This window comes from Pseudophryne corroboree, chromosome 11, assembly GCF_028390025.1.
Source record: "Pseudophryne corroboree isolate aPseCor3 chromosome 11, aPseCor3.hap2, whole genome shotgun sequence".
Lineage (NCBI taxonomy): Eukaryota > Metazoa > Chordata > Amphibia > Anura > Myobatrachidae > Pseudophryne > Pseudophryne corroboree.
In genome coordinates this window covers 77,949,033-77,974,436 of record NC_086454.1, presented here as the reverse complement: position 1 = coordinate 77,974,436, position 25,404 = coordinate 77,949,033, and the positions used below count along the sequence as shown (strand labels likewise).

The following is a 25,404-nucleotide window of genomic DNA, read 5'->3' as shown; positions in this document are numbered from 1 at the left end:
GCGCCTCTGTGTGTGCACACTGGGGAATGCAGGAACTGTAGGAGCGCCTCTGTGTGTGCACACTGGGGAATGCAGGAACTGTAGGAGCGCCTCTGTGTGTGCACACTAGGTAATGCAGGAACTGTAGGAGCGCCTCTGTGTGTGCACACTGGGGAATGCAGGAACTGTAGGAGCGCCTCTGTGTGTGCACACTGGGGAATGCAGGAACTGTAGGAGCGCCTCTGTGTGTGCACACTGGGGAATGCAGGAACTGTAGGAGCGCCTCTGTGTGTGCACACTGGGGAATGCAGGAACTGTAGGAGCGCCTCTGTGTGTGCACACTGGGGAATGCAGGAACTGTAGGAGCGCCTCTGTGTGTGCACACTGGGGAATGCAGGAACTGTAGGAGCGCCTCTGTGTGTGCACACTGGGGAATGCAGGCACTATAGGAGCGCCTCTGTGTGTGCACACTGGGGAATGCAGGCACTATAGGAGCGCCTCTGTGTGTGCACACTGGGGAATGCAGGAACTGTAGGAGCGCCTCTGTGTGTGCATACTGGGGAATGCAGGAACTATAGGAGCGCCTCTGTGTGTGCACACTGGGGAATGCAGGAACTGTAGGAGCTCCTCTGTGTGTGCACACTGGGGAATGCAGGAACTATAGGAGCGCCTCTGTGTGTGCACACTGGGGAATGCAGGCACTATAGGAGCGCCTCTGTGTGTGCACACTGGGGAATGCAGGAACTGTAGGAGCGCCTCTGTGTGTGCACACTGGGGAATGCAGGAACTGTAGGAGCGCCTCTGTGTGTGCACACTGGGGAATGCAGGAACTGTAGGAGCGCCTCTGTGTGTGCATACTGGGGAATGCAGGAACTGTAGGAGCGCCTCTGTGTGTGCACACTGGGGAATGCAGGAACTGTAGGAGCGCCTCTGTGTGTGCACACTGGGGAATGCAGGAACTGTAGGAGCGCCTCTGTGTGTGCATACTGGGGAATGCAGGAACTGTAGGAGCGCCTCTGTGTGTGCATACTGGGGAATGCAGGAACTGTAGGAGCGCCTCTGTGTGTGCACACTGGGGAATGCAGGAACTGTAGGAGCGCCTCTGTGTGTGCATACTGGGGAATGCAGGAACTGTAGGAGCGCCTCTGTGTGTGCATACTGGGGAATGCAGGAACTGTAGGAGCGCCTCTGTGTGTGCACACTGGGGAATGCAGGAACTGTAGGAGCGCCTCTGTGTGTGCACACTGGGGAATGCAGGAACTGTAGGAGCGCCTCTGTGTGTGCACACTGGGGAATGCAGGCACTGTAGGAGCGCCTCTGTGTGTGCATACTGGGGAATGCAGGAACTGTAGGAGCGCCTCTGTGTGTGCATACTGGGGAATGCAGGAACTGTAGGAGCGCCTCTGTGTGTGCATACTGGGTAATGCAGGAACTGTAGGAGCGCCTCTGTGTGTGCACACTGGGGAATGCAGGAACTGTAGGAGCGCCTCTGTGTGTGCACACTGGGGAATGCAGGAACTGTAGGAGCGCCTCTGTGTGTGCACACTGGGTAATGCAGGAACTGTAGGAGCGCCTCTGTGTGTGCACACTGGGGAATGCAGGAACTGTAGGAGCGCCTCTGTGTGTGCACACTGGGGAATGCAGGAACTGTAGGAGCGCCTCTGTGTGTGCACACTGGGGAATGCAGGAACTGTAGGAGCGCCTCTGTGTGTGCACACTGGGGAATGCAGGAACTGTAGGAGCGCCTCTGTGTGTGCACACTGGGGAATGCAGGAACTGTAGGAGCGCCTCTGTGTGTGCACACTGGGGAATGCAGGCACTATAGGAGCGCCTCTGTGTGTGCACACTGGGGAATGCAGGCACTATAGGAGCGCCTCTGTGTGTGCACACTGGGGAATGCAGGAACTGTAGGAGCGCCTCTGTGTGTGCACACTGGGGAATGCAGGAACTGTAGGAGCGCCTCTGTGTGTGCACACTGGGGAATGCAGGAACTGTAGGAGCGCCTCTGTGTGTGCACACTGGGGAATGCAGGCACTATAGGAGCGCCTCTGTGTGTGCATACTGGGGAATGCAGGAACTGTAGGAGCGCCTCTGTGTGTGCACACTGGGGAATGCAGGAACTATAGGAGCGCCTCTGTGTGTGCACACTGGGGAATGCAGGCACTATAGGAGCGCCTCTGTGTGTGCATACTGGGGAATGCAGGAACTGTAGGAGCGCCTCTGTGTGTGCATACTGGGGAATGCAGGCACTATAGGAGCGCCTCTGTATGTGCACACTGGGGAATGCAGGAACTATAGGAGCGCCTCTGTGTGTGCACACTGGGGAATGCAGGAACTGTAGGAGCGCCTCTGTGTGTGCACACTGGGGAATGCAGGAACTGTAGGAGCGCCTCTGTGTGTGCACACTGGGGAATGCAGGAACTATAGGAGCGCCTCTGTGTGTGCACACTGGGGAATGCAGGCACTATAGGAGCGCCTCTGTGTGTGCATACTGGGGAATGCAGGAACTGTAGGAGCGCCTCTGTGTGTGCATACTGGGGAATGCAGGAACTGTAGGAGCGCCTCTGTGTGTGCATACTGGGGAATGCAGGCACTATAGGAGCGCCTCTGTGTGTGCACACTGGGGAATGCAGGAACTATAGGAGCGCCTCTGTGTGTGCACACTGGGGAATGCAGGAACTGTAGGAGCGCCTCTGTGTGTGCACACTGGGGAATGCAGGAACTATAGGAGCGCCTCTGTGTGTGCACACTGGGGAATGCAGGAACTGTAGGAGCGCCTCTGTGTGTGCACACTGGGGAATGCAGGAACTGTAGGAGCGCCTCTGTGTGTGCACACTGGGGAATGCAGGCACTATAGGAGCGCCTCTGTGTGTGCATACTGGGGAATGCAGGAACTGTAGGAGCGCCTCTGTGTGTGCACACTGGGGAATGCAGGCACTATAGGAGCGCCTCTGTGTGTGCACACTGGGGAATGCAGGAACTGTAGGAGCGCCTCTGTGTGTGCACACTGGGGAATGCAGGAACTGTAGGAGCGCCTCTGTGTGTGCATACTGGGGAATGCAGGAACTGTAGGAGCGCCTCTGTGTGTGCACACTGGGGAATGCAGGAACTATAGGAGCGCCTCTGTGTGTGCACACTGGGGAATGCAGGCACTATAGGAGCGCCTCTGTGTGTGCACACTGGGGAATGCAGGAACTGTAGGAGCGCCTCTGTGTGTGCACACTGGGGAATGCAGGCACTATAGGAGCGCCTCTGTGTGTGCATACTGGGGAATGCAGGAACTGTAGGAGCGCCTCTGTGTGTGCATACTGGGGAATGCAGGAACTGTAGGAGCGCCTCTGTGTGTGCATACTGGGGAATGCAGGAACTGTAGGAGCGCCTCTGTGTGTGCACACTGGGGAATGCAGGCACTATAGGAGCGCCTCTGTGTGTGCACACTGGGGAATGCAGGCACTATAGGAGCGCCTCTGTGTGTGCATACTGGGGAATGCAGGAACTGTTGGAGCGCCTCTGTGTGTGCACACTGGGGAATGCAGGAACTGTAGGAGCGCCTCTGTGTGTGCACACTGGGGAATGCAGGCACTATAGGAGCGCCTCTGTGTGTGCACACTGGGGAATGCAGGAACTGTAGGAGCGCCTCTGTGTGTGCACACTGGGGAATGCAGGCACTATAGGAGCGCCTCTGTGTGTGCACACTGGGGAATGCAGGAACTGTAGGAGCGCCTCTGTGTGTGCACACTGGGGAATGCAGGAACTGTAGGAGCGCCTCTGTGTGTGCACACTGGGGAATGCAGGAACTGTAGGAGCGCCTCTGTGTGTGCATACTGGGGAATGCAGGAACTGTAGGAGCGCCTCTGTGTGTGCACACTGGGGAATGCAGGAACTGTAGGAGCGCCTCTGTGTGTGCACACTGGGGAATGCAGGAACTGTAGGAGCGCCTCTGTGTGTGCACACTGGGGAATGCAGGCACTATAGGAGCGCCTCTGTGTGTGCATACTGGGGAATGCAGGAACTGTAGGAGCGCCTCTGTGTGTGCATACTGGGGAATGCAGGAACTGTAGGAGCGCCTCTGTGTGTGCACACTGGGGAATGCAGGAACTGTAGGAGCGCCTCTGTGTGTGCACACTGGGGAATGCAGGCACTATAGGAGCGCCTCTGTGTGTGCACACTGGGGAATGCAGGCACTATAGGAGCGCCTCTGTGTGTGCACACTGGGGAATGCAGGCACTATAGGAGCGCCTCTGTGTGTGCACACTGGGGAATGCAGGCACTATAGGAGCGCCTCTGTGTGTGCACACTGGGGAATGCAGGAACTGTAGGAGCGCCTCTGTGTGTGCACACTGGGGAATGCAGGAACTGTAGGAGCGCCTCTGTGTGTGCACACTGGGGAATGCAGGAACTGTAGGAGCGCCTCTGTGTGTGCACACTGGGGAATGCAGGAACTGTAGGAGCGCCTCTGTGTGTGCACACTGGGGAATGCAGGAACTGTAGGAGCGCCTCTGTGTGTGCATACTGGGGAATGCGGACACTGTAGGAGCGCCTCTGTGTGTGCACACTGGGGAATGCAGGAACTGTAGGAGCGCCTCTGTGCATACACACTGAGTAATGCGGACACTGTAGGAGCGCCTCTGTGTGTTCACATTGGGTAATGCAGGCACCGTAGGAGCGCCTCTGTGTGTTCACATTGGGTAATGCAGGCACCGTAGGAGCGCCTCTGTGTGTTCACATTGGGTAATGCAGGCACCGTAGGAGCGCCTCTGTGTGTTCACATTGGGTAATGCAGGCACCGTAGGAGCGCCTCTGTGCATACACACTGGGTAATGCTGGTGCATTGCCAGCAAATACACGTACATCAGCATAGAGAGAGACCCATGTTTTAAAAACTTTGATTCTTTTTTGATCCATCATAGTTCGCATTCTATACCTCTGATTGTCTGCAAATGGCTAACAGAGTGGCCAGCCAATGACAAGCATTATCTGCCTGTAGCTGGTACTCGGGGATCAGATGCTGCTTTTCTTGACTGTTCGTGCATTAACCCCTCGGTGTCAATTGTATTTTTTCTTTCCTACTGTAGCTCTGCAAGTGGCATCATTATGTATGGGCTTGTTATTTTTATACCATTGTAATTTAAACAGCAGAAGAACATTTGACCTAAACGTGTATTTATCCACCTATGTATGCCAGCACTTTCACATCAACCATCTGACCACCTCTCGGGTTCCATTCACCGATCCATCATCAGGCTCTCTATTACTCACAGGTGTACGCAGCTAATGAACCTACCTTCCGCGGCCCGCAGGCTATTTACTGAAAGCGGCACTGAGATTTTTCGTTTGAGCGATGCTGAAAGAGATCAGCAGGTAGGTTGAAGAGGTTTAATGTGCTAATCTCTCCTGCGTTCTGACATCAGATCAGTGTTAACCTGCTGCTCTCAAAGATATCATGATTGTGTTCTGCAAGGCACTTACTTACACTTCAGTGCAAGAAATATAATGGCATAGGCTTCATAGGGAGGTGCTGCACTGTCAGTATGGTCGTTTGACCGTCATATGTAGCTAAATACAAAAGGTGCATTTGTATGACTAATATAATCTGCTAATCCTATACATCTAGGTTATCAAATGCCAGCAGTAATCCCAGATCCATCCAAGTAGAAGTACACCAAGTACTTAGTCTTTTTTTCTTTTTAATTTGTCATGCTGTGATTCCAATGCTTTGTATCTTTTCTTGAGACGTTCTAGAACATTGATGTGTGACATTTATCACAGGTGTATGTGTCTTGTGGAGAACAGTGGATTAATCCTCAATTGTCGGCCGCGGAGCACAAGAGACATATTCTATTGAGCAGCCTTTCCTCTGATGTATCACTTATTCACAACTACTGTGCCTTACAGAACTCAGAAAGTAAGTATGTGTCGGGTACCACTGGCAGAGATTCAGAGCATTGGTTTGTGAGCATCCTCCATATCTTGCAGGCAGCGGCGTTTCTAGAGAGGAGGAGACTCATGGGCATGCTCCATCTGTGCCCCCTCCTCTCTTAGCTCTGGGCACTAGAGTCCCTAGGGGACCCTAGCACTGTCCCAGAGTATACAGCGCATGCGCAGATCTCCAGGAAAATAGTGCGGCGGCCATTTTCCCAGTGTTTTGTTTTTACTGCGCAGGCGCGAAACGGGTGTGGTTCATCAAATCGACAGTATCTAGGTCGACAATGTTTAGGTCGACAGTCACTAGGTCGACATGGATGGAAGGTCGACAGGGTTTCTAGGTCGACATGTGCTAGGTCGACAGGTCTAAAGGTCGACATGAGTTTTTTTTTTTGGGTGTCGTTTTCTTCGGAAAGTGACTGAGAACCCAAATAAGTGCACCGTGTCCCCTCGCATGGCTCACTTCGTTCCAATCGTAGTCCACGTGGATCGTTAAGTATGAAAAAATTCAAAAAAATAATTTTTTTTAAAAACAACTCATGTCGACCTTTAGACCTGTCGACCTAGCACATGTCGACCTAGAAACCCTGTCGACCTTCCATCCATGTCGACCTAGTGACTGTCAACCTATAGTGGTCGACCTAAACATTGTCGACCTAGACAGTGTCGACCTTCAGACCGGATCCCGCACGAAACACTGGGAAAATGTTGCAGCACCATTCTCCCAGTGGTTTCTGCAACGATGGTAAGTATGAAAAATAATGGGTGCAGTGTATTCTGTGTGGGGCACCCTGGACCCCGTGTGCACCGCACACACTGCACCCACTATAAATACGCCAGTGTTTGCAGGGCTGCATGTCGCCAGGTATAAAGTAGCTGGGGAGAGAATAGTACTGTAATAGAAGTATAGCCAATTAGATCATTGTAATGTTCACAGCAGGGCAGAGTATTTCAGGATATGGGAAGCAGTGATCCTTACAGAAAGACACATCTTTGCTCATTTGTGAAACATAACATGACAAGGGAATCTTCTATCTCAGGAATCGGTATTCCTAACATTATCTAGGATGTAAACCTCGCACAGCTGATCTCACCTATAATACAGTAAGCTGATATGTTATATGCCTAGCGTTGTATACGTTTTATGATCTTTATGAGTATATACAGGGGATTTACATTGGCACCAACATGATTTTTCCATGTGGAAATATCCAACCAGCTATTGCATTTGCTCTTTAGTATGAGGAGCCTATTTAACATTGGCCCTCATTCCGAGTCGTTCGCTCGTTCTTTTTTTTCGCATCGCAGTGAAAATCAGCTTAGAGCGCATGCGCAATGTTCGCACTGCGACTGCGCTAAGTAATTCTGCTATGAAGAAAGGATTTTTACTCACGGCTTTTTGTTCGCACCGGCGAACGTAGTGTGATTGACAGGAAATGGGTGTTACTGGGCGGAAACACTGCGTTTTATGGGCGTGTGGCTGAAAACGCTACCGTTTCCGGAAAAAACGCAGGAGTGGCCGGAGAAACGGGGGAGTGTCTGGGCGAACGCTGGGAGTGTTTGTGACGTCAAACCAGGAACGACAAGCACTGAACTGATCGCACAGGCAGAGTAAGTCTGGAGCTACTCTAAAACTGCTAAGTTTTTTTTGTTCGCAATATTGCGTAAACTTCGTTCGCACTTTTAAGATGCTAAGATACACTCCCAGTAGGCGTAGACTAAGCGTGTGTAACTCTGCTAAATTCGCCTTGCGACCGATCAACTCGGAATGAGGGCCATTATTTGTGGCATATCCCCCGAAAACACACGTTGCTAATAGAGGTGTTGCAAACAGAGATCCGAGTGGATCCCTCTGGATCATTAGGCCCTAAATCAATGAAAAACTGCCACTTCCAACAGACTTCCATTTTTCAAGATATCTACTGTATGTATTACATACTAATACACTTCTACAGTGTTATCTTTGGAACCATGGAGGTCATTCCGAGTTGTTCGCTCGCAAGCGGATTTTAGCAGATTTGCTCATGCTAAGCCGCCGCCTACTGGGAGTGAATCTTAGCATCTTAAAATTGCGAACGATGTATTCGCAATATTGCGATTACACACCTCGTAGCAGTTTCTGAGTAGCTCCAGACTTACTCGGCAACTGCGATCATTTCAGTGCTTGTCGTTCCTGGTTTGACGTCACAAACCACCCAGCGTTCGCCCAGACACTCCTCCGTTTCTCCGGCCACTCCTGCGTTTTTTCCGGAAACGGTAGCGTTTTTTCCCACACGCCCATAAAACGGCCTGTTTCCGCCCAGTAACACCCATTTCCTGTCAATCACATTACGATCGCCAGAACGATGAAAAAGCCGTGAGTAAAATTACTAAGTGCATAGCAAATTTACTTGGCGCAGTGCGAACATTGCGCATGCGCATTAAGCGGAAAATCGCTGCGATGCGAAGATTTTTACCGAGCGAACAACTCGGAATGAGGGCCCATGAGTACTATAAGACATCAAGGATAGAATTGTTGCATTATGCAATAGAACATGATCAATTAGTGCCTTTATGAATAAGCAGCATAATAGGCAATGGTGAAAGAGAGAACATAAAAGAATATAATGAAAGCAGTAAAACTATATTGGGCAAATGACTGTATAAATCATATACTGTATTACACACACTTTGAAGCAGAGTTGAAAGAACTGTGGACAATGGAGGTAACTCAGATATAGTTGGAGTAGCGTTGCATGCAGCAAAGTATCGATTAATGATCTGATGCCATTTGGGGGCGGTGACAGCCTCCGGTTCTCCAAAATGAGGCGTGTCGCTGCCATTGCAGAGGACGGAAGAGACCAGGATCTCCAGCAGAGGATGGAGATTTCCTGGCCTCTAGGTAGCAGCCGCGGTGGCCAGCTTGCATGAAGGTATGGGTCACGCAGCTAGCCGATGTTGTCGCAGATGATCAGACACTGGTCCTCATTCCGAGTTGTTCGCTCGCTAGCTACTTTTAGCAGCATTGCACACGCTAGGCCGCCGCCCTCTGGGAGTGTATCTTAGCTTAGCAGAATAGCGAACGAAAGAGTAGCAGAATTGCGATTAAATCATTCTTAGCAGTTTTGAGTAGCTTGAGACCTACTCCTACACCGCGATCAGCCCAGCCCGTTTCGTTCCTGGTTTGACGTCACAAACACGCCCTGCGTTTGGCCAGCCACTCCCCCATTTCTCCAGACACTCCCGCGTTTTATCCTGGCACGCCTGCGTTTTTCCGCACACTCCCAGAAAACGGTCAGTTTCCACCCAGAAACACCCACTTCTTGTCAATCACACTCCGATCACTTCAACGATGAAAATTCTTCGTTCGGACGTGAGTAAATCTACTAAGTTTTGTGCTAAAATACTTAGCGCATGCGCACTGCGTACCATGCGCATGCGCATTTTTGCCTTAATCGCTTAATTGCGAAAATCGGCAACGAGCGAACAACTCGGAATGACCCCCACTGTGCCCTAGTATGCAGTCCGTGATGCCTCTGCTGCGTTACCATATTAGAGCTATCGCTGTTGCCTCCATGTAAGCAGCAGCGATAGCTACTCCAGCCACATCTGAATGATGCAGTGACAGAGCATTATGTTCTCCTGTTGTAGTCTGGTGCTAGGCCATTATATCATAGTGGACTTCCATCCCCTTACCAGCATGGAGGAGAAGCAGCCTCCCAGATAAGATTCCTCCTGAACCCTGGTGCTCGAGGCAGCTGCCTAGACTTGCCTAGTGGTAGCTCTGGGTTGGGTATGGGTTACTGGTGGTCGGGATACTCGAGGCAGCTGCCTAGACTTGCCTAGTGGTAGCTCTGGGTTGGGTATGGGTAACTGGTGGTCAGGATACTCGAGGCAGCTGCCTAGACTTGCCTAGTGGTAGCTCTGGGTTGGGTATGGGTGACCGGTGGCCTGGATCCCGGAGTTGAGGTTGCCGGTGGGGGGTGGGTTGGGCATGAGCGCAACGAAGGCCCTTGCAGGCTTGCAGCTCTCGCCACAAAGAGGGCTCTGGCTCGCTGTGCTCGCTACAGGTTCTATTCCCACTCTATAGGCGTCATGAACATCAACGAGAAGGAATAGTCCCTGTCATGCCGACTGTCGGGATTTCACCCGTTCGGGATTCCGGTGACGGTATAGTGACCGGCGGTCAGGCCCTTGTAAATAATAGATTCTCTATTGTGTGCTATTACAGTGGACTGTAACAGTGAGTATTGTTAAGAATCTTATAAGTATCACAGAATCCCTGTTCCCATGACAGTAATTATATTGTCATTTGCTGAGCATTTGCTAATGACTAGAGATGTGCACCGGAAATTTTTCGGGTTTTGTGTTTTAGTTTTGGATTCGGTTCCGCGGCCGTGTTTTGGAATCGGACGCGTTTTGGCAAAACCGCCCTGAAAATTCGGATTCGGGTGTGTTTTGGATTCGGGTGTTTTTTTTTCAAAACCCCCCAAAAACAGCTTAAATCATAGAATTTGGGGGTAATTTTGATCCCATAGTATTATTAACCTCAATAACCATAATTTACACTCATTTCCAGTCTATTCTGAAAACCTCACACCTCACAATATTATTTTTAGTCCTAAAATTTGCACTGAGGTCACTGAATGACTAAGCTATGCGGCACAGTGGGCGGCACAAACACCTGGCACATCTAGGAGTGGCAATTGTCCTTGGGCCCTATGTTGTATAAACAGGACATGCACACTTTAACAAACCCATCATTTCAGCCACAGGGTCTTCCACACGACTGTGGCTGAAATGACTGGTTGGTTTGGGCCCCCACCAAAAAAGAAGCAATCAATCTCTCCTTGCACAAACTGGCTCTACAGAGGCAAGATGTCCACCTCCTCCTCATTGTCCGATTCATCACCCCTTTCACTGTGTACATCCCCCTCCTCACAGAGTATTAATTCATTCCCATTGCAATCCACCATCTCAGGTCCCTGTGTACTTTCTGGAGGCAATTGCTGGTGAATGTCTCCACGGAGGAATTGATTATAATTCATTTTGATGAACATCATCTTCTCCACATTTTCTGGAAGTAACCTCGTACACCGATTGCTGACAAGGTGACCGGCTGCACTAAACACTCTTTCGGAGTACACACTGGAGGGGGGAAAACTTAGGTAAAATAAAGCCAGTTTGTGCAAGGGCCTCCAAATTGCCTCTTTTTCCTGCCAGTATACGTACGGACTGTCTGACGTGCCTACTTGGATGCGGTCACTCATATAATCCTCCACCATTCTTTCAATGGTGAGAGAATCATATGCAGTGACAGTAGACGACATGTCAGTAATCGTTGGCAGGTCCTTCAGTCCGGACCAGATGTCAGCACTCGCTCCAGACTGCCCTGCATCACCGCCAGCGGGTGGGCTCGGAATTCTTAGCCTTTTCCTCGCAGCCCCAGGTGCGGAAGAATGTGAAGAAGGAGCTGTTGACGGGTCACGTTCCGCTTGACTTGACAAGTGTCTCACCAGCAGGTCTTTGAACATGTACAAACTTGTGTCTGCCAGAAAGAGAGATACAACGTAGGCTTTAAACCTAGGATCGAGCACAGTGGTCAAAATGTAGTGCTCTGATTTCAACAGATTGACCACCCGTGAATCCTGGTTAAGCGAATTAAGGGCTCCATCCAAAAGTCCCACATGCCTAGCGGAATCGCTCCGTTTTAGCTCCTCCTTCAATCTCTCCAGCTGCTTCTGCAAAAGCCTGATGAGGGGAATGACCTGACTCAGGCTGGCAGTGTCTGAACTGACTTCACGTGTGGCAAGTTCAAAGGGTTGCACGACCTTGCACAACGTTGAAATCATTCTCCACTGCGCTTGAGTCAGGTGCATTCCCCCTCCTTTGCCTATATCGTAGGCAGATGTATAGGCTTGAATGGCCTTTTGCTGCTCCTCCATCCTCTGAAGCATATAGAGGGTTGAATTCCACCTCGTTACCACCTCTTGCTTCAGATGATGACGGGGCAGGTTCAGGAGTGTTTGCTGGTGCTCCAGTCTTTGGCACGCGGTTGCTGAATGCCGAAAGTGGCCCGCGTTTCTTCGGGCAACCGACAGCATCTCTTGCACGCCCCTGTCGTTTTTAAAAAAATTCTGCACCACCAAATTCAATGTATGTGCAAAACATGGGACGTGCTGGAATTTTCCCAGATGTAATGCACGCACAATATTGGTGGCGTTGTCCAATGTCACAAATCCCCAGGAGAGTCCAATTGGGGTAAGCCATTCTGCGATGATATTCCTCAGTTTCCGTAAGAGGTTGTCAGCTGTGTGCCTCTTATGGAAAGCGGTGATACAAAGCGTAGCCTGCCTAGGAACGAGTTGGCGTTTGCGAGATGCTGCTACTTGTGCCGCCGCTGCTGTTCTTGCTGCGGGAGGCAATACTTCTACCCAGTGGGCTGCCACAGTCATATAGTCCTGAGTCTGCCCTGCTCCACTTGTCCACATGTCCGTGGTTAAGTGGACATTGGGTACAACTGCATTTTTTAGGACACTGGTGACTCTTTTTCTGACGTCTGTGTACATTCTCGGTATCGCCTGCCTAGAGAAGTGGAACCTAGATGGTATTTGGTACCGTTGACACAGTACCTCAAGCAATTCTCTAATTCCCTATGAATTAACGGTGGATACCGGACACACGTTTAACACCAACACAGCTGCCAAGACCTGAGTTATCCGCTTTGCAGCAGGATGACTGCTGTGATATTTCATCTTCCTCGCAAAGGACTGTTGGACAGTCAGTTGCTTACTGGAAGTAGTACAAGTGGTCTTCCGACTTCCCCTCTGGGATGACAATCGACTCCCAGCAGCAACAACAGCAGTGCCAGCAGCAGTAGGAGTTACACTCAAGGATCCATCGGAGGAATCCCAGTTAGGAGAGGACTCGTCAGACTTGCCAGTGACATGGCCTGCAGGACTATTGGCGTTCCTGTCTAAGGAGGAAATTGACACTGAGGGAGTTGGTGGTGTGGTTTGCAGGAGCTTGGGTACAAGAGGAAGGGATTTAGTTGTCAGTGGACTGCTTCCGCTGTCACCCAAAGTTTTTGAACTTGTCAATTACTTCTGATGAATGCGCTCCAGGTGACGTATAAGGGAGGATGTTCCTAGGTGGTTAACGTCCTTACCCCTACTTATTACAGCTTGACAAAGGCAACACACGGCTTGACACCTGTTGTCCACATTTCTGTTAAAATAATTCCACACCGAAGAGGTGATTTTTTTTTGTAATTTGACCAGGCATGTCAATGGGCATATTCATCCTACGGACAACAGGTGTCTCCCCGGGTGCCTGACTTAAACAAACCACCTCACCATCAGAATCCTCCTTGTCAATTTCCTCCTCAGCGCCAGCAACACCCATATCCTCATCCTGGTGTACTTCAACAGTGACATCTTCAATTTGACTATCAGGAACTGGACTGTGGGTGCTCCTTCCAGCACTTGCAGGGGGCGTGCAAATGGTGGAAGGCGCCACCTCTTCCCGTCCAGTGTTGGGAAGGTCAGGCATCGCAACCGACACAATTGGACTCTCCTTGGGGATTTGTGATTTAGAAGAACGCACAGTTCTTTGCTGTGCTTTTGCCAGCTTAAGTCTTTTCATTTTTGTAGAGGGAGGATGAGTGCTTCCATCCTCATGTGAAGATGAACCACTAGCCATGAACATAGGCCAGGGCCTCAGCCATTCCTACATTTTTTAGGACACTGGTGACTCTTTTTCTGACGTCTGTGTACATTCTCGGTATCGCCTGCCTAGAGAAGTGGAACCTAGATGGTATTTGGTACCGTTGACACAGTACCTCAAGCAATTCTCTAATTCCCTGTGAATTAACGGTGGATACCGGACACACGTTTAACACCAACACAGCTGCCAAGACCTGAGTTATCTGCTTTGCAGCAGGATGACTGCTGTGATATTTCATCTTCCTCGCAAAGGATTGTTGGACAGTCAATTGCTTACTGGAAGTAGTACAAGTGGTCTTCCGACTTCCCCTCTGGGATGACAATCGACTCCCAGCAGCAACAACAGCAGTGCCAGCAGCAGTAGGCATTACACTCAAGGATCCATCGGAGGAATCCCAGTTAGGAGAGGACTCGTCAGACTTGCCAGTGACATGGCCTGCAGGACTATTGGCGTTCCTGTCTAAGGAGGAAATTGACACTGAGGGAGTTGGTGGTGTGGTTTGCAGGAGCTTGGGTACAAGAGAAAGGGATTTAGTTGTCAGTGGACTGCTTCCGCTGTCACCCAAAGTTTTTGAACTTGTCAATGACTTCTGATGAATGCGCTCCAGGTGACGTATAAGGGAGGATGTTCTTAGGTGGTTAACGTCCTTACCCCTACTTATTATAGCTTGACAAAGGCAACACACGGCTTGACACCTGTTGTCCGCATTTCTGTTAAAATAATTCCACACCGAAGAGGTGATTTTTTTTTTTGTAATTTGTCCAGGCATGTCAATGGCCATATTCATCCTACGGACAACAGGTGTCTCCCCGGGTGCCTGACTTAAACAAACCACCTCACCATCAGAATCCTCCTAGTCAATTTCCTCCTCAGCGCCAGCAACACCCATATCCTCATCCTGGTGTACTTCAACAGTGACATCTTCAATTTGACTATCAGGAACTGGACTGTGGGTGCTCCTTCCAGCACTTGCAGGGGGCGGGCAAATGGTGGAATGTGCCACCTCTTCCCGTCCAGTGTTGGGAAGGTCAGGCATCGCAACCGACACAATTGGACTCTCCTTGGGGATTTGTGATTTAGAAGAACGCACAGTTCTTTGCTGTGCTTTTGCCAGCTTAAGTCTTTTCATTTTTCTAGAGGGAGGATGAGTGCTTCCATCCTCACGTGAAGCTGAACCACTAGCCATGAACATAGGCCAGGGCCTCAGCCGTTCCTTGCCACTCCATGTCATAAATGGCATATTGGCAAGTTTACGCTTCTCCTCAGACGCTTTTAATTTAGATTTTTGGGTGATTTTACAGAACTTTAGTTTTTTGGATTTTACATGCTCTCTACTGTGACATTGGACATCGGCCTTGGCAGACGACGTTGATGGCATTTCATCGTCTCGGCCATGACTAGTGGCAGCAGCTTCAGCACGAGGTGGAAGTGGATCTTGATCTTTCCCTATTTTACCCTCCACATTTTTGTTCTCCATTTTTTAATGTGTGGAATTATATGCCAGTAATATATCAATAGCAATGGCCTACTGTACTGTACTATATATGTATGCTGTTGGTCACCAAAATGCTGCACTGTACTACTATATATACTGCTCACAAAAATGCAGCACAGATATGGAATGGATACTTGCAGTGTCACAGAGCTGCAAGATACAGCAATGGCCTACTGTACAACTATATACTGTTGGTCACCAAAATGCTGCACTGTAATACTATATATACTGCTCACAAAAATGCAGCACAGATATGGAATGGATACTTGCAGTGACACAGAGCTGCAAGATACAGCAATGGCCTACTGTACAACTATATACTGTTGGTCACCAAAATGCTGCACTGTAAAACTATATATACTTCTCACAAAAATGAAGCACAGATATGGAATGGATACTTGCAGTGACACAGAGCTGCAAGATACAGCAATGGCCTACTGTACAACTATATACTGTTGGTCACCAAAATGCAGCACTGTAATACTATAAATACTGCTCACAAAAATGCTGCACAGATATGGAATTGATACTTGCAGTGACATAGAGCTGCAAGATACAGCAATGGCCTACTGTACAACTATATACTGTTGGTCACCAAAATGCTGCACTGTAATACATTATATACTGCTCACAAAAATGCAGCACAGATATGGAATGGATACTTGCAGTGACACAGAGCTGCAAGATACAGCAATGGCCTACTGTACAACTATATACTGTTGTTCACCAAAATGCTGCACTATACTACTATATATACTGCTCACAAAAATGCAGCACAGATATGGAATGGATACTTGCAGTGACACAGAGCTGCAAGATACAGCAATGGCCTACTGTGCAACTATATACTGTTGGTCACCAAAATGCTGCACTGTAATACTATATATACTGCTCACAAAAATGCAGCACAGATATGGAATGGATACTTGCAGTGACACAGAGCTGCAAGATACAGCAATGGCCTACTGTACAACTATATACTGTTGGTCACCAATACGCTGCACTGTTATACTATATATACTGCTCACAAAAATGCAGCACAGATATGGAATGGATACTTGCAGTGACACAGAGCTGCAAGATACAGCAATGGCCTACTGTACTGTACTACTATAATTATATACTGGTGGTCCCCAGTCCCCACAGTAAAGCACGCTGAGCACAGATATTTGCAGCACACTGAGCACAGATATTTGCAGCACACTGAGCACAGATATTTGCAGCACACTGAGCACAGATATGGAGCTTTTTCAGGCAGAGAACATAGATATTTGCAGCACACTGAGCACAGATATTTGCAGCACACTGAGCACAGATATTTGCAGCACACTGAGCACAGATTACAGAGCTTTTCAGGGAGAGAACGCAGCCACGTCCTCTCCGTTCAATCTCCAATGCACAAGTGAAAATGGCGGCGACGCGTGGCTCTTTATATAGAATATGAATCTCGCGAGAATACGACAGCGGGATGATGACGTTCGGGTTAACCGAGCAAGGCGGGAAGATCCAAGGCTGCCTCGGAACCGTGTAAAATAGTGAAGTTCGGGGGGGTTCGGATCTCGGAGATCCGAACCCGCTCATCTCTACTAATGACCACTGTTTTATTCTAGATCTAGTCCTGGAAGTAAATGGTAACATTGTTGCTGGAGCCAAACTGTTAGTAAGTGACTGCGTTGTAGAAGCATCCCGGGAAGATATTGGTACTGAGGAGGACAAGGCCGAATCTGTTGTAGAGGAAAATGATTTTGAGGAATTTGTGTAAGTACAATACTATCACTATGTTATCTTCAAGTGACCCTGCTGTGCATACTGTATAATATGAGATATAATATGTCCATGTAATAAAAAGCAAGATTAGTAACATTTATATTGTAAACCCATTATACATACACACAATGTAGGAATGGTTTTGCAGACTCAGGGCCAAATGTAATAGAGTGAAGGCCCATATAGAAGGGCCGATGTGGGAGAGATGTGTGCTGAGCGAACCGCTCAGCACACATCTCTCCCCCCTGCTCAGCACAGCGCGATGTGTGCCGAGCGTGCGGGGGGAGACGGGGGGGGGGGGCACTCATTTCACCCAGCGGGTGAAGTGAGCGACCTGCTTGATTGGCCTGCACGGCAGGCCAATCTAGCACCAGCGATAGCTGTAGGGGGTACACACGGAGCGATAATGCTTAAATTCTAAGCAATCTAGTCAGATTGCTTAGAATATCGCTCCCTGAGTACCCCCCTTAAGAGTTTGAGAAAGTGAGAAATTTGATAAGATTTATCAGGTTTTTTTAAAGTGCCAATCATTTACACTGCAAAACCAGGTTGATTTTGCTGTGTAAATGATTGCCACTTTAAAAAAAAAAACTGCAAAACCTTATCAAATCTCTCACTTTTTGAAACTCTCACTCTATTACATTTGGCCCTCAGTGTGTAGCCATCATTTCAGCAGGAACTTAGGATGTGTCTGAGGCATAAGCCACATTGAATTGTTAGGCTGCATTTTTGGAAATATTGGTGTAACTAGTAATATGTGTGCAGGCTGCCGGTCTACACTGTTGTGCACAGCATCAGGGGACGGACATACCTCCCCAACTGGGATCCGGTCATGTGACCGGTGCTCGGGATCCCCGCCCGACAGTCGGTATGCCGACTGCAGGGATTATTCCCACTCATTTGTGTCCACGACACCCATAGAGTCGGAACAGAATTTGTTGCGAGTGCAGCCAGCCACCGTTCCCGCTGCACATCGAGCGCTGCAAGCCCGCAAGGGGCTTTGTTGCGCTCAACTCCCCCTCCCCCCTCCTGCCGTTCTGCTGCCGGGATCCCGGGGTTGGTATGCTGACCGCCGGGATCCCCATCGCCGTACTCCACAGCGCCAACCCCCCCAACTGGCTGGAGATTGCACCAGCGATACAGTGCCCTTAAATAGGGACTGTCCCTCTGAGATCGGGGAGGTTGGGAGAAATGGTCAGGTAATCACTGCAGAGCTGAACTCACACAGATCATAATGTGTCGTTACACGACTTTGTATTGTGACAAATTACATATGACAGTTTTTCCCGAAGTTGGCCTTTGCGGCACCCTACCAGTCCAGGTTATCCATGATTAATCATAGGTGACTTATTTAGCACCTCCGTCCGTTTGCTTTAACCATCTGTGCTCAAGTATGGATATCCTTAAAACCTGGACTGTTAGGTTGCCTTGAGTTTGGGAAGCATAATATTTACCTGTTCTGTGGTGATATGGCGGCAAATCTTAAGACTCACAAGATAAGACTGTGATTGTGTCTCACTCAGAAGTCTGGCATTGGACTGGCTTCTGCATATTTTACACTTTGTGAAACACATTTCAGCATTTGTATTCACTTCCGTTCTTCCCAATTACTTCTATTATCACCCCCTGCACGCTCAATATGAAATATCACTTTATCTAATGTACACATGTATTTAATACAGCCACAAATCATAAATGAAATGATAACCGCTGTATTTCATCCCAACTAGGAATGCTCACACAAGGACTCACAGAAGAGTTGATGCCTTGTACACCGGTGTGAAATATCCCTGGCAGCAACCAACCCCAGATAATGAGACATACATCAGTGTTGGGGTGGAGGAGAACCCTGAGCATAAAGACCTAAGCAGTTCCGGGTCAGTATGGGTCATTCTTATTGTATTCTGTGCCCAGTGTCGGACTGGGGCATGAAGGGTCCACCGGGGGAATGCAGTGATAGGGCCCATACTTAGGGGTGTGGACAGCCTACAAAGGGGGTGTGGCCAGCTTCCACAGAGGCTTGAAATACACAATAGTCTAGTGCAGTGTAATGCAACATATCTACCATGTATAATACAAGTGCACAGTCTGGAACCTGATCCCTAGAGGAAGGAATGGGCCCTCAGGCAGTGGGGCCTACCGGTGGTTTCCCCTGTACCTCTGTGGGCCAGTCCCACCCTATCTGTGTCTGACACTGATTGTAGAACAGTCAGTAATGCGTAATGCACACGTCAGATGGAAATATTCATTTCCATTATAAATAACGTCAAAGTAAATCAAAATCAGCTTAGGCAAACATAAGCCTATGGCAGGGAGATGTCTAGTCTGGGATCCCGGCGTTCAGAATCCCGACACTGCTTGGAATGCTGATGCCTGAATGCCAACATGGATCGCAATGCCGGTGCCAAAATCTCGAACGTAAGTATTCAGGTCTGCTTAGTGCTGGGGTTAGGATGTGGGGGAAGCGGAGGCTTAGGGTTAGGCTGCGGCAGGCTCGGACTGGCCCACAGGGGTACAGGGGAAGCCACCCGTGAGCCCCACTTCCTTTGGGGTCCTCCTCCTCTAGGGATCAGGTTCTAGACTGTGCACTTGAATTATATTTTATACATATCTTAGCTTATACTGCACAGGACTATGGTGTATTCTCTACAGTACATTGCTGTCATTAATCTGGCACATTATCATGCATGCATTAGCATTAATTACTATATAAATTATCAAGGAGTCTAGATCAGGTACTCTATAATGGTTAGCCAAACCTCTGTGGTGGCTGGCCACACCCCCTTTGGTGGCTGGCCACACATCTACCCCTACCACCCCGGTAGGCTCATCATGCACCAGTCCGACACTGCGCTGCGGGTAGGGAAGGTTATGGTAAGGGGGGGGGGGGGGTTGGGGGTAATATACTTACCTAGATATCAGGATCCCGAGCCTCAGGATGCTGATGTCGGTATTCTGGCCACTGGCATTCATGTGTCGGGATACCGATACCATTCCTAGTTTGGGATTGTAATGGAGAAAGGCAATAGCTCCCGATCACTTGTTATTATATAAAGTGTAGCATTTAACGTCTGTGGCTTGTAGCACCCTTTCCTGTTTAAGACAAGGAATACCGATAGGTGCTAAAATGCATAGAAATCAGCGGGTGCTTAGTTGTGAAAGAGGAACATTGTAGTTAGGTTATCTGTAGCACTAGCAGATGGTATACACAGACTTAAGGGGGTCACATGGGGAGATGTGTGCTGAGCGATCTAGCACAGACCGCTCACTACACATCTCCCCCCCAGCTCAGCATTCAGCGCGATGTCGGCTGACCGAGGGGGGGGGGGGGGGGCAGGGGTGCTCACTTCACAGAGGTGAAGTGAGCGATCTACTAGATTGTGCCAATCTAGTACTGGTGATAGCGGCACACGGGGCCGTGCATCGTTATTTCTGTGGGGCATACACACGGAGAGTTCCGTGCTTCATTTCTAAGCAGTCTTGTCAGATCTCTCCATGTGTGCCCCCATTAACTCTGTCTCTGTGGACAATAGCATAAAGATAAAACAAACTTCCCACAAGAGTGACCCCAATTAACTTTGCGGTTAACCGCAGACCGCAAAGTTCCCATCATTGGTTATAATGGAGCTGCGCTACATTCGTAACCAGTGCGCACCTCCTGATTGCAGGAGCGCACAGCCAATCAGGAGAGTGCCATGACGTGGCGCTCCCTGGACCTTCACTGACAGAAGTCACGGGGGGTCCCGCCAGTCGGGGGAAAGGGGTTCCATGTGTAAACATGGAACCCCTTTAGTAGCGTGGACCGGGTTTTTTGTTTTTTTATTTTAAACAAGTACGTGGATTACAAAGTTAAAGAAGAGGAAAGAACGACGCCGGATTGTTTGTAAGTATAATTTTTATTTACAGGTACCCCAGTAGACCGAGGTGCTCCGTGTCAACATAGGTAAGTATGTATGTGTGTAAGTGTGCATGTATGTCAATTGAAGTTGTACTATCACGGTGTGTGTGTTGTGTATTTTTTGGGGTATTGTAGTAGAACTACAGGTTCCAGTGGGTCCGTTATTTTCCCGCATGATGGTACTTGTGGTTCTCCAAGTACCAGCTTGCGGGGGAGGCTTGCTGGGACTTGTTGTTCTACTACAAAAAACAATATTCTTTCTTTTTACAGAAAGGCTATCAGCCTCCCATCCACCTGGCCCTTGGGTGGCTGGAGGGGGTGACCCCTTGATTTAAGGGGTTCCCACTCCTCCAGGGTACCTCGGCCAGGGGTGACTAGTTGGGGTAATGCCACAGCTGCAGGGACCAGTATAAAAGTGTCCCCCGGCTGTGGCATTATCTCTCTGGCTAGTGGAGCCCGGTGCTGATTTAAAAAATATGGGGGACCCCTACGTGTTTTGTCCCCCGTATTTTTTGAACCAGGACCAGGCGCAGAGCCCGGTGCTGGTTGTTTAAATATGGGGGGGACCCTATACATTTTTTCCCCTGTATTTTTTCAACCAGGACCGGCTCAAAGGGCCCGAGGCTGGTTATGCTTAGGAGGGGGGACCCCACGCAATTTTTTTTCGGCAGCTTAATAAATTACATGCACTTTATTCAAAAAGTTTTAAAAAAACACGACCGATACAATTCAAGATTAAACTCCCACCAAATCGACACAAATACGAATCTTAGTAAATATACCACACTGTGTGATATTGGCTGAGGGCCGATATCGGATAGAAACTGGCCAGAGGCGTGAGCCTCCAATCTAGCCAATAACGTCCCTGCCTGCAGAGTCTATTTTTTCTTACGATGCCACAATGCGGATCCTGTGGGAGCGCACATTGACATTGTAAGAGTATAATAAACACGGTGCGATTTGCACTAACTTTACTTATGATTTTTACAGTGGGGGTAATTCTGAGTTGATCGCAGCAGGAACTTTGTTAGCAGTTGGGCAAAACTGTCCTGTCAATCACTCACCGATCAGCAGTGTGACTGAAAAGTGCCGCACGGACACCAGCAAATCTACTAAGTTTTGTGTTAAATAACTTAGCGCATGCGCTCTGCGTACCATGCGCATGCGCAGTTAGCAACAAATCGCAGCATAGTGAAAATTGGCAACGAGCGAACAACTCGGAATGACCCCCATAGTTGGATGTAATATAAAGATCTTTGGACCTCATTCAGACTTGGCCGCATCACAGTTTGCTGCATTGCGCCTGTGCGGTTGTTCACATCCCCAAAGGTTGCGTCCGCAAGATATTTGACATCGGTGGGCGTTGGGTGGCGGCGCGGCGATATGCAGGCGCGGTGGGCCGAACGGGAGCGTGCTGGGAATGTTTTCGGGGTGGCTGCGTCACGTCACATGCAGACGCTCCAATTAACAAAAATGGCAGCACTGGCATAGGCGTGCGCAGCACATTTTATTAGGGGGTGCACCATTGGAGGGGTGTGTCTAGCACCGCCTTTTGGGTGTGTCTAGCACCATCTATTGACAGTCAACGCAATATAAAATATCCACCCTTGTACCAATCCTAATAAAGCAGATACATTGTCAGATGTTGCGGTGTGCACCAAACAAACACCCCTGATGGCACTCACTGCAATTACACTGCTCCTCCTCAGCCTGGTCTGGCTCCCCCTCTCTTTCCCCTGCAAGCTGCAGCAGCTTACTTACAAGTCAGTCACTCACTGACACTGACAGTCGCAGACTAGTACTGCTGCTGCTGGAAAAACGAGTGACGTGTAAATGTTGCTGCAGAACGCCTGCCAGAATTGAATTTGTCTTCCTAAGAGGAACGCTGGCTGCATGCTGATCCTCATCAGTGGCTGGTGTTGGCATAACATAGAAGGAGAGAGGTGGGCATGTGGCAGGTGTGGCGGGTGGCTGTGCGAGCAGCATGACGTAATCACATCACATCACGCTGTTTTTGTACATGGAGGTGGAGCCAGGAGTTTGAAAGGGGGGGGCAGTGGCACCCTTGATTGCGTCCGGTCAGTAATGCAGTCCTGACAGGGTGCAGCGCAGAGGGGACAGTAATCAGCCTGCTCGGCGATTGCTGCATCAGGCATGTGAGATCGGGGTGCCAGACATTAGGGGGTGCCTGTGCGCACCAGGCACCCCCCCTGCGCACACCTATGAGCACTGGCAGGGGTTAACCTTAATTCGATGCATACGCAATTACATAGTGGGCGCATCGTGAGGCAGCGGCACACATGCTGGTCAGCCTTGGCCTGTGCTGGGTGACCCCCAGCATGTGAGGAGAAGGACGCAGGTCTGGCTGCGTATGCTGCGATCTGCGTCCATCTCTGAATAACCCCTTCTGACAGCATTCTATTGTGTCACATTTACTTTAGTGTAATATTTTATATTCAGATATTTCAACAACCTTGTTATCTCACAGGTATCCTAAGAAATGGCGACAGATTCACCGGCAACAGTTTGAATTTGTAGATGGACAACTAATAAATTCTGCACTTCCCGATCTGGTGTTAGGAGTGGAGGAAATGTATGCAGGAGCTGACGTTCTTCTGGTGCATCGTAACTGTGATGATCTCAGTCAGCTCTGGACGTACATAGAAGACAGCAGGTAAGTGTATCAAGCATCAGTGGTATTCACATTGAATGTACACGTCATACTTTCGTGAAGGAAAAGCTTACAGCGAGTTTAATGAATTTGTCCGATCATCTCAACTCCTGTGTTTGCATGTTATGGCCGTGTGGGGCGTACAGTGGGGGTCATTCCGAGTTGATCGCTAGCTGCCGTAGTTCGCAGCGCAGCGAGTAGGCTAAAAATTAGCATTTATGCGCATGCGTATGCCGCGCAATGCGCAGGCGCGTCGTACAGGTACAATGAGCATCGTGGGTTTGCACAGGGTCTAACGAAGATTCCAGTCGCACGTCCGAACGCAGGAAGATTGACATGAAGGGGGTGTTTCTGGGTGGCAACTGACCGTTTTCAGGGAGTTCTTAGAAAAACGCAGGCGTGTCGGGGAAAACGCAGGCATGGCTGGGCGGGTGTGTGACGTCAAAAGTCGTCCCTCCGTCGTTAGAATCAACGCACACGAAGAGTAACTACAGGGCTGGTCTTGTTTTGCACAAAAAGATTTTGCAGGCGCTCTGCTGCACAGACGTTCGCACTTCTGCAAAGCTAAAATACAGTCCCCAGTGGGCGGCGACAATGCGTTTTCACGGCTGCTAAAAACTGCTAGCGAGCGATCAACTCGGAATGACCCCAGTATACAGCTCTCCACTGGAGAGTGATAGTCTTCCATAAGTAGCGGATCTTGCCACGGGCAAGCAGGTCTTTTGCCTGGGGTGCCGCCTTCCAGAGGGCGCTGGCGCCATCCGGAGGGCGCCACACCATGGCAAGATCCGCTACTGTGCCCCCCGCTGCTCCCCGCTGTGAAGGGAACTAGACGCTACGCGTCTAGTTTCCCTACGTGGAGAGGACCTTTGCTGTGCGGTGCGCGATGACGTCATCGTGCACCACACAGCATTGTGGGACTGACACAGACGCTAGGGGTCATATTTGACCTCTAGTGTCTTTCTATGCTGCGCTATGGGGGAGTAGATCAGAGGAGAGGAGCGGCGCCGGCGGAGGTCTGCAGCAGTCAGGAATCAAGAGCGGGGATTGTAAGTATTTTTTTTTTGTGTGTGTGTAAGCGGCGCTACTCTACAGGGGGCACAAATGGGGGCACAACTCTACAGGGGGCATAACTGACCACGTTCCCTGTATGAAGCCACGACCCTATTTTCCGCCCGGGGCGCCAAAAGGGCTAGAATCGGCCCTGTCTTCCATGCATAGATAGGCTGTATCTCAGGAACATGTTTGGAGCTGTTGCTGCTTTTTTCCACCCATACAGCCAAATGGGTAGCAGTTGATTTACCGACAGACACACTACCGACAATCATAATCCCAACAGCCATTGACCAACAATCAAAATACTGACATGGTGAAAATAGTAACATTCTTTATACCGACATGTTCAAAATGCCGACATAGTCAGAATATCGACATTTGACATGCTGACGTATCAAAATGCCGACATGCGTTTTTAAGAAATTTTTGCCCCCAAAACAGACTTGTTCATACTTTACCACCCTAGTGGACCTGGAGGGGGAATATAATAGTGTGCCGAGCGCAGTGCAGCATGGCGAGGGGACGCGGTCCACTTACACGGTGTTCATGTTGACCTACAGTATGTCAACATTGACACCCAAAAAAACTGAAAAACTCATGTCGTTATTTTGAAATGTTGGCATTTTAAATGTTGGTAATCTGGCTTTGTCGGCATTTTGAACATGTTGGCATAATGAATGTTGGTATTTTGACTGTGTCGGTATTTTGACTGTCGGTATTGTGTCCGTCGGTAAATCATACTGAACCCCAGCCAGGGTTGGACTGGCCCACAGGGGTACAGGGGAAACTACCGGTGGGCCCTACTGCCTGGGGGACCTCCTCCTCCTCTAGGGATCAGGTTCCAGACTGTGAACTTGAATTATACATACTGTATGTTACCTTATTCTACATAGGACTATTAGTATTTAG

General features: G+C 49.4%; 1 protein-coding gene and 1 long non-coding RNA gene across 11 annotated transcripts in view; one reads left to right on the top strand and one right to left on the bottom strand.

Moving 5' to 3' along the window:
* DCDC1 (doublecortin domain containing 1) overlaps nucleotides 1-25,404 on the top strand; it is a 962,215-nt gene that overhangs the window by 834,987 nt on the left and 101,824 nt on the right. For all 10 annotated transcript variants that reach the window (XM_063944440.1, XM_063944436.1, XM_063944437.1 and 7 more), the window contains 5 exons: nucleotides 5,241-5,340; nucleotides 5,749-5,884; nucleotides 16,714-16,861; nucleotides 18,601-18,747; nucleotides 23,257-23,442. In XM_063944440.1, coding sequence (XP_063800510.1) covers nucleotides 5,241-5,340; nucleotides 5,749-5,884; nucleotides 16,714-16,861; nucleotides 18,601-18,747; nucleotides 23,257-23,442 — 717 coding nt within the window. The remainder of the gene's footprint in view (nucleotides 1-5,240; nucleotides 5,341-5,748; nucleotides 5,885-16,713; nucleotides 16,862-18,600; nucleotides 18,748-23,256; nucleotides 23,443-25,404) is intronic.
* LOC134968888 (uncharacterized) overlaps nucleotides 1-25,404 on the bottom strand; it is a 125,825-nt gene that overhangs the window by 9,539 nt on the left and 90,882 nt on the right. The gene's annotated exons all lie outside the window — the stretch shown is intronic.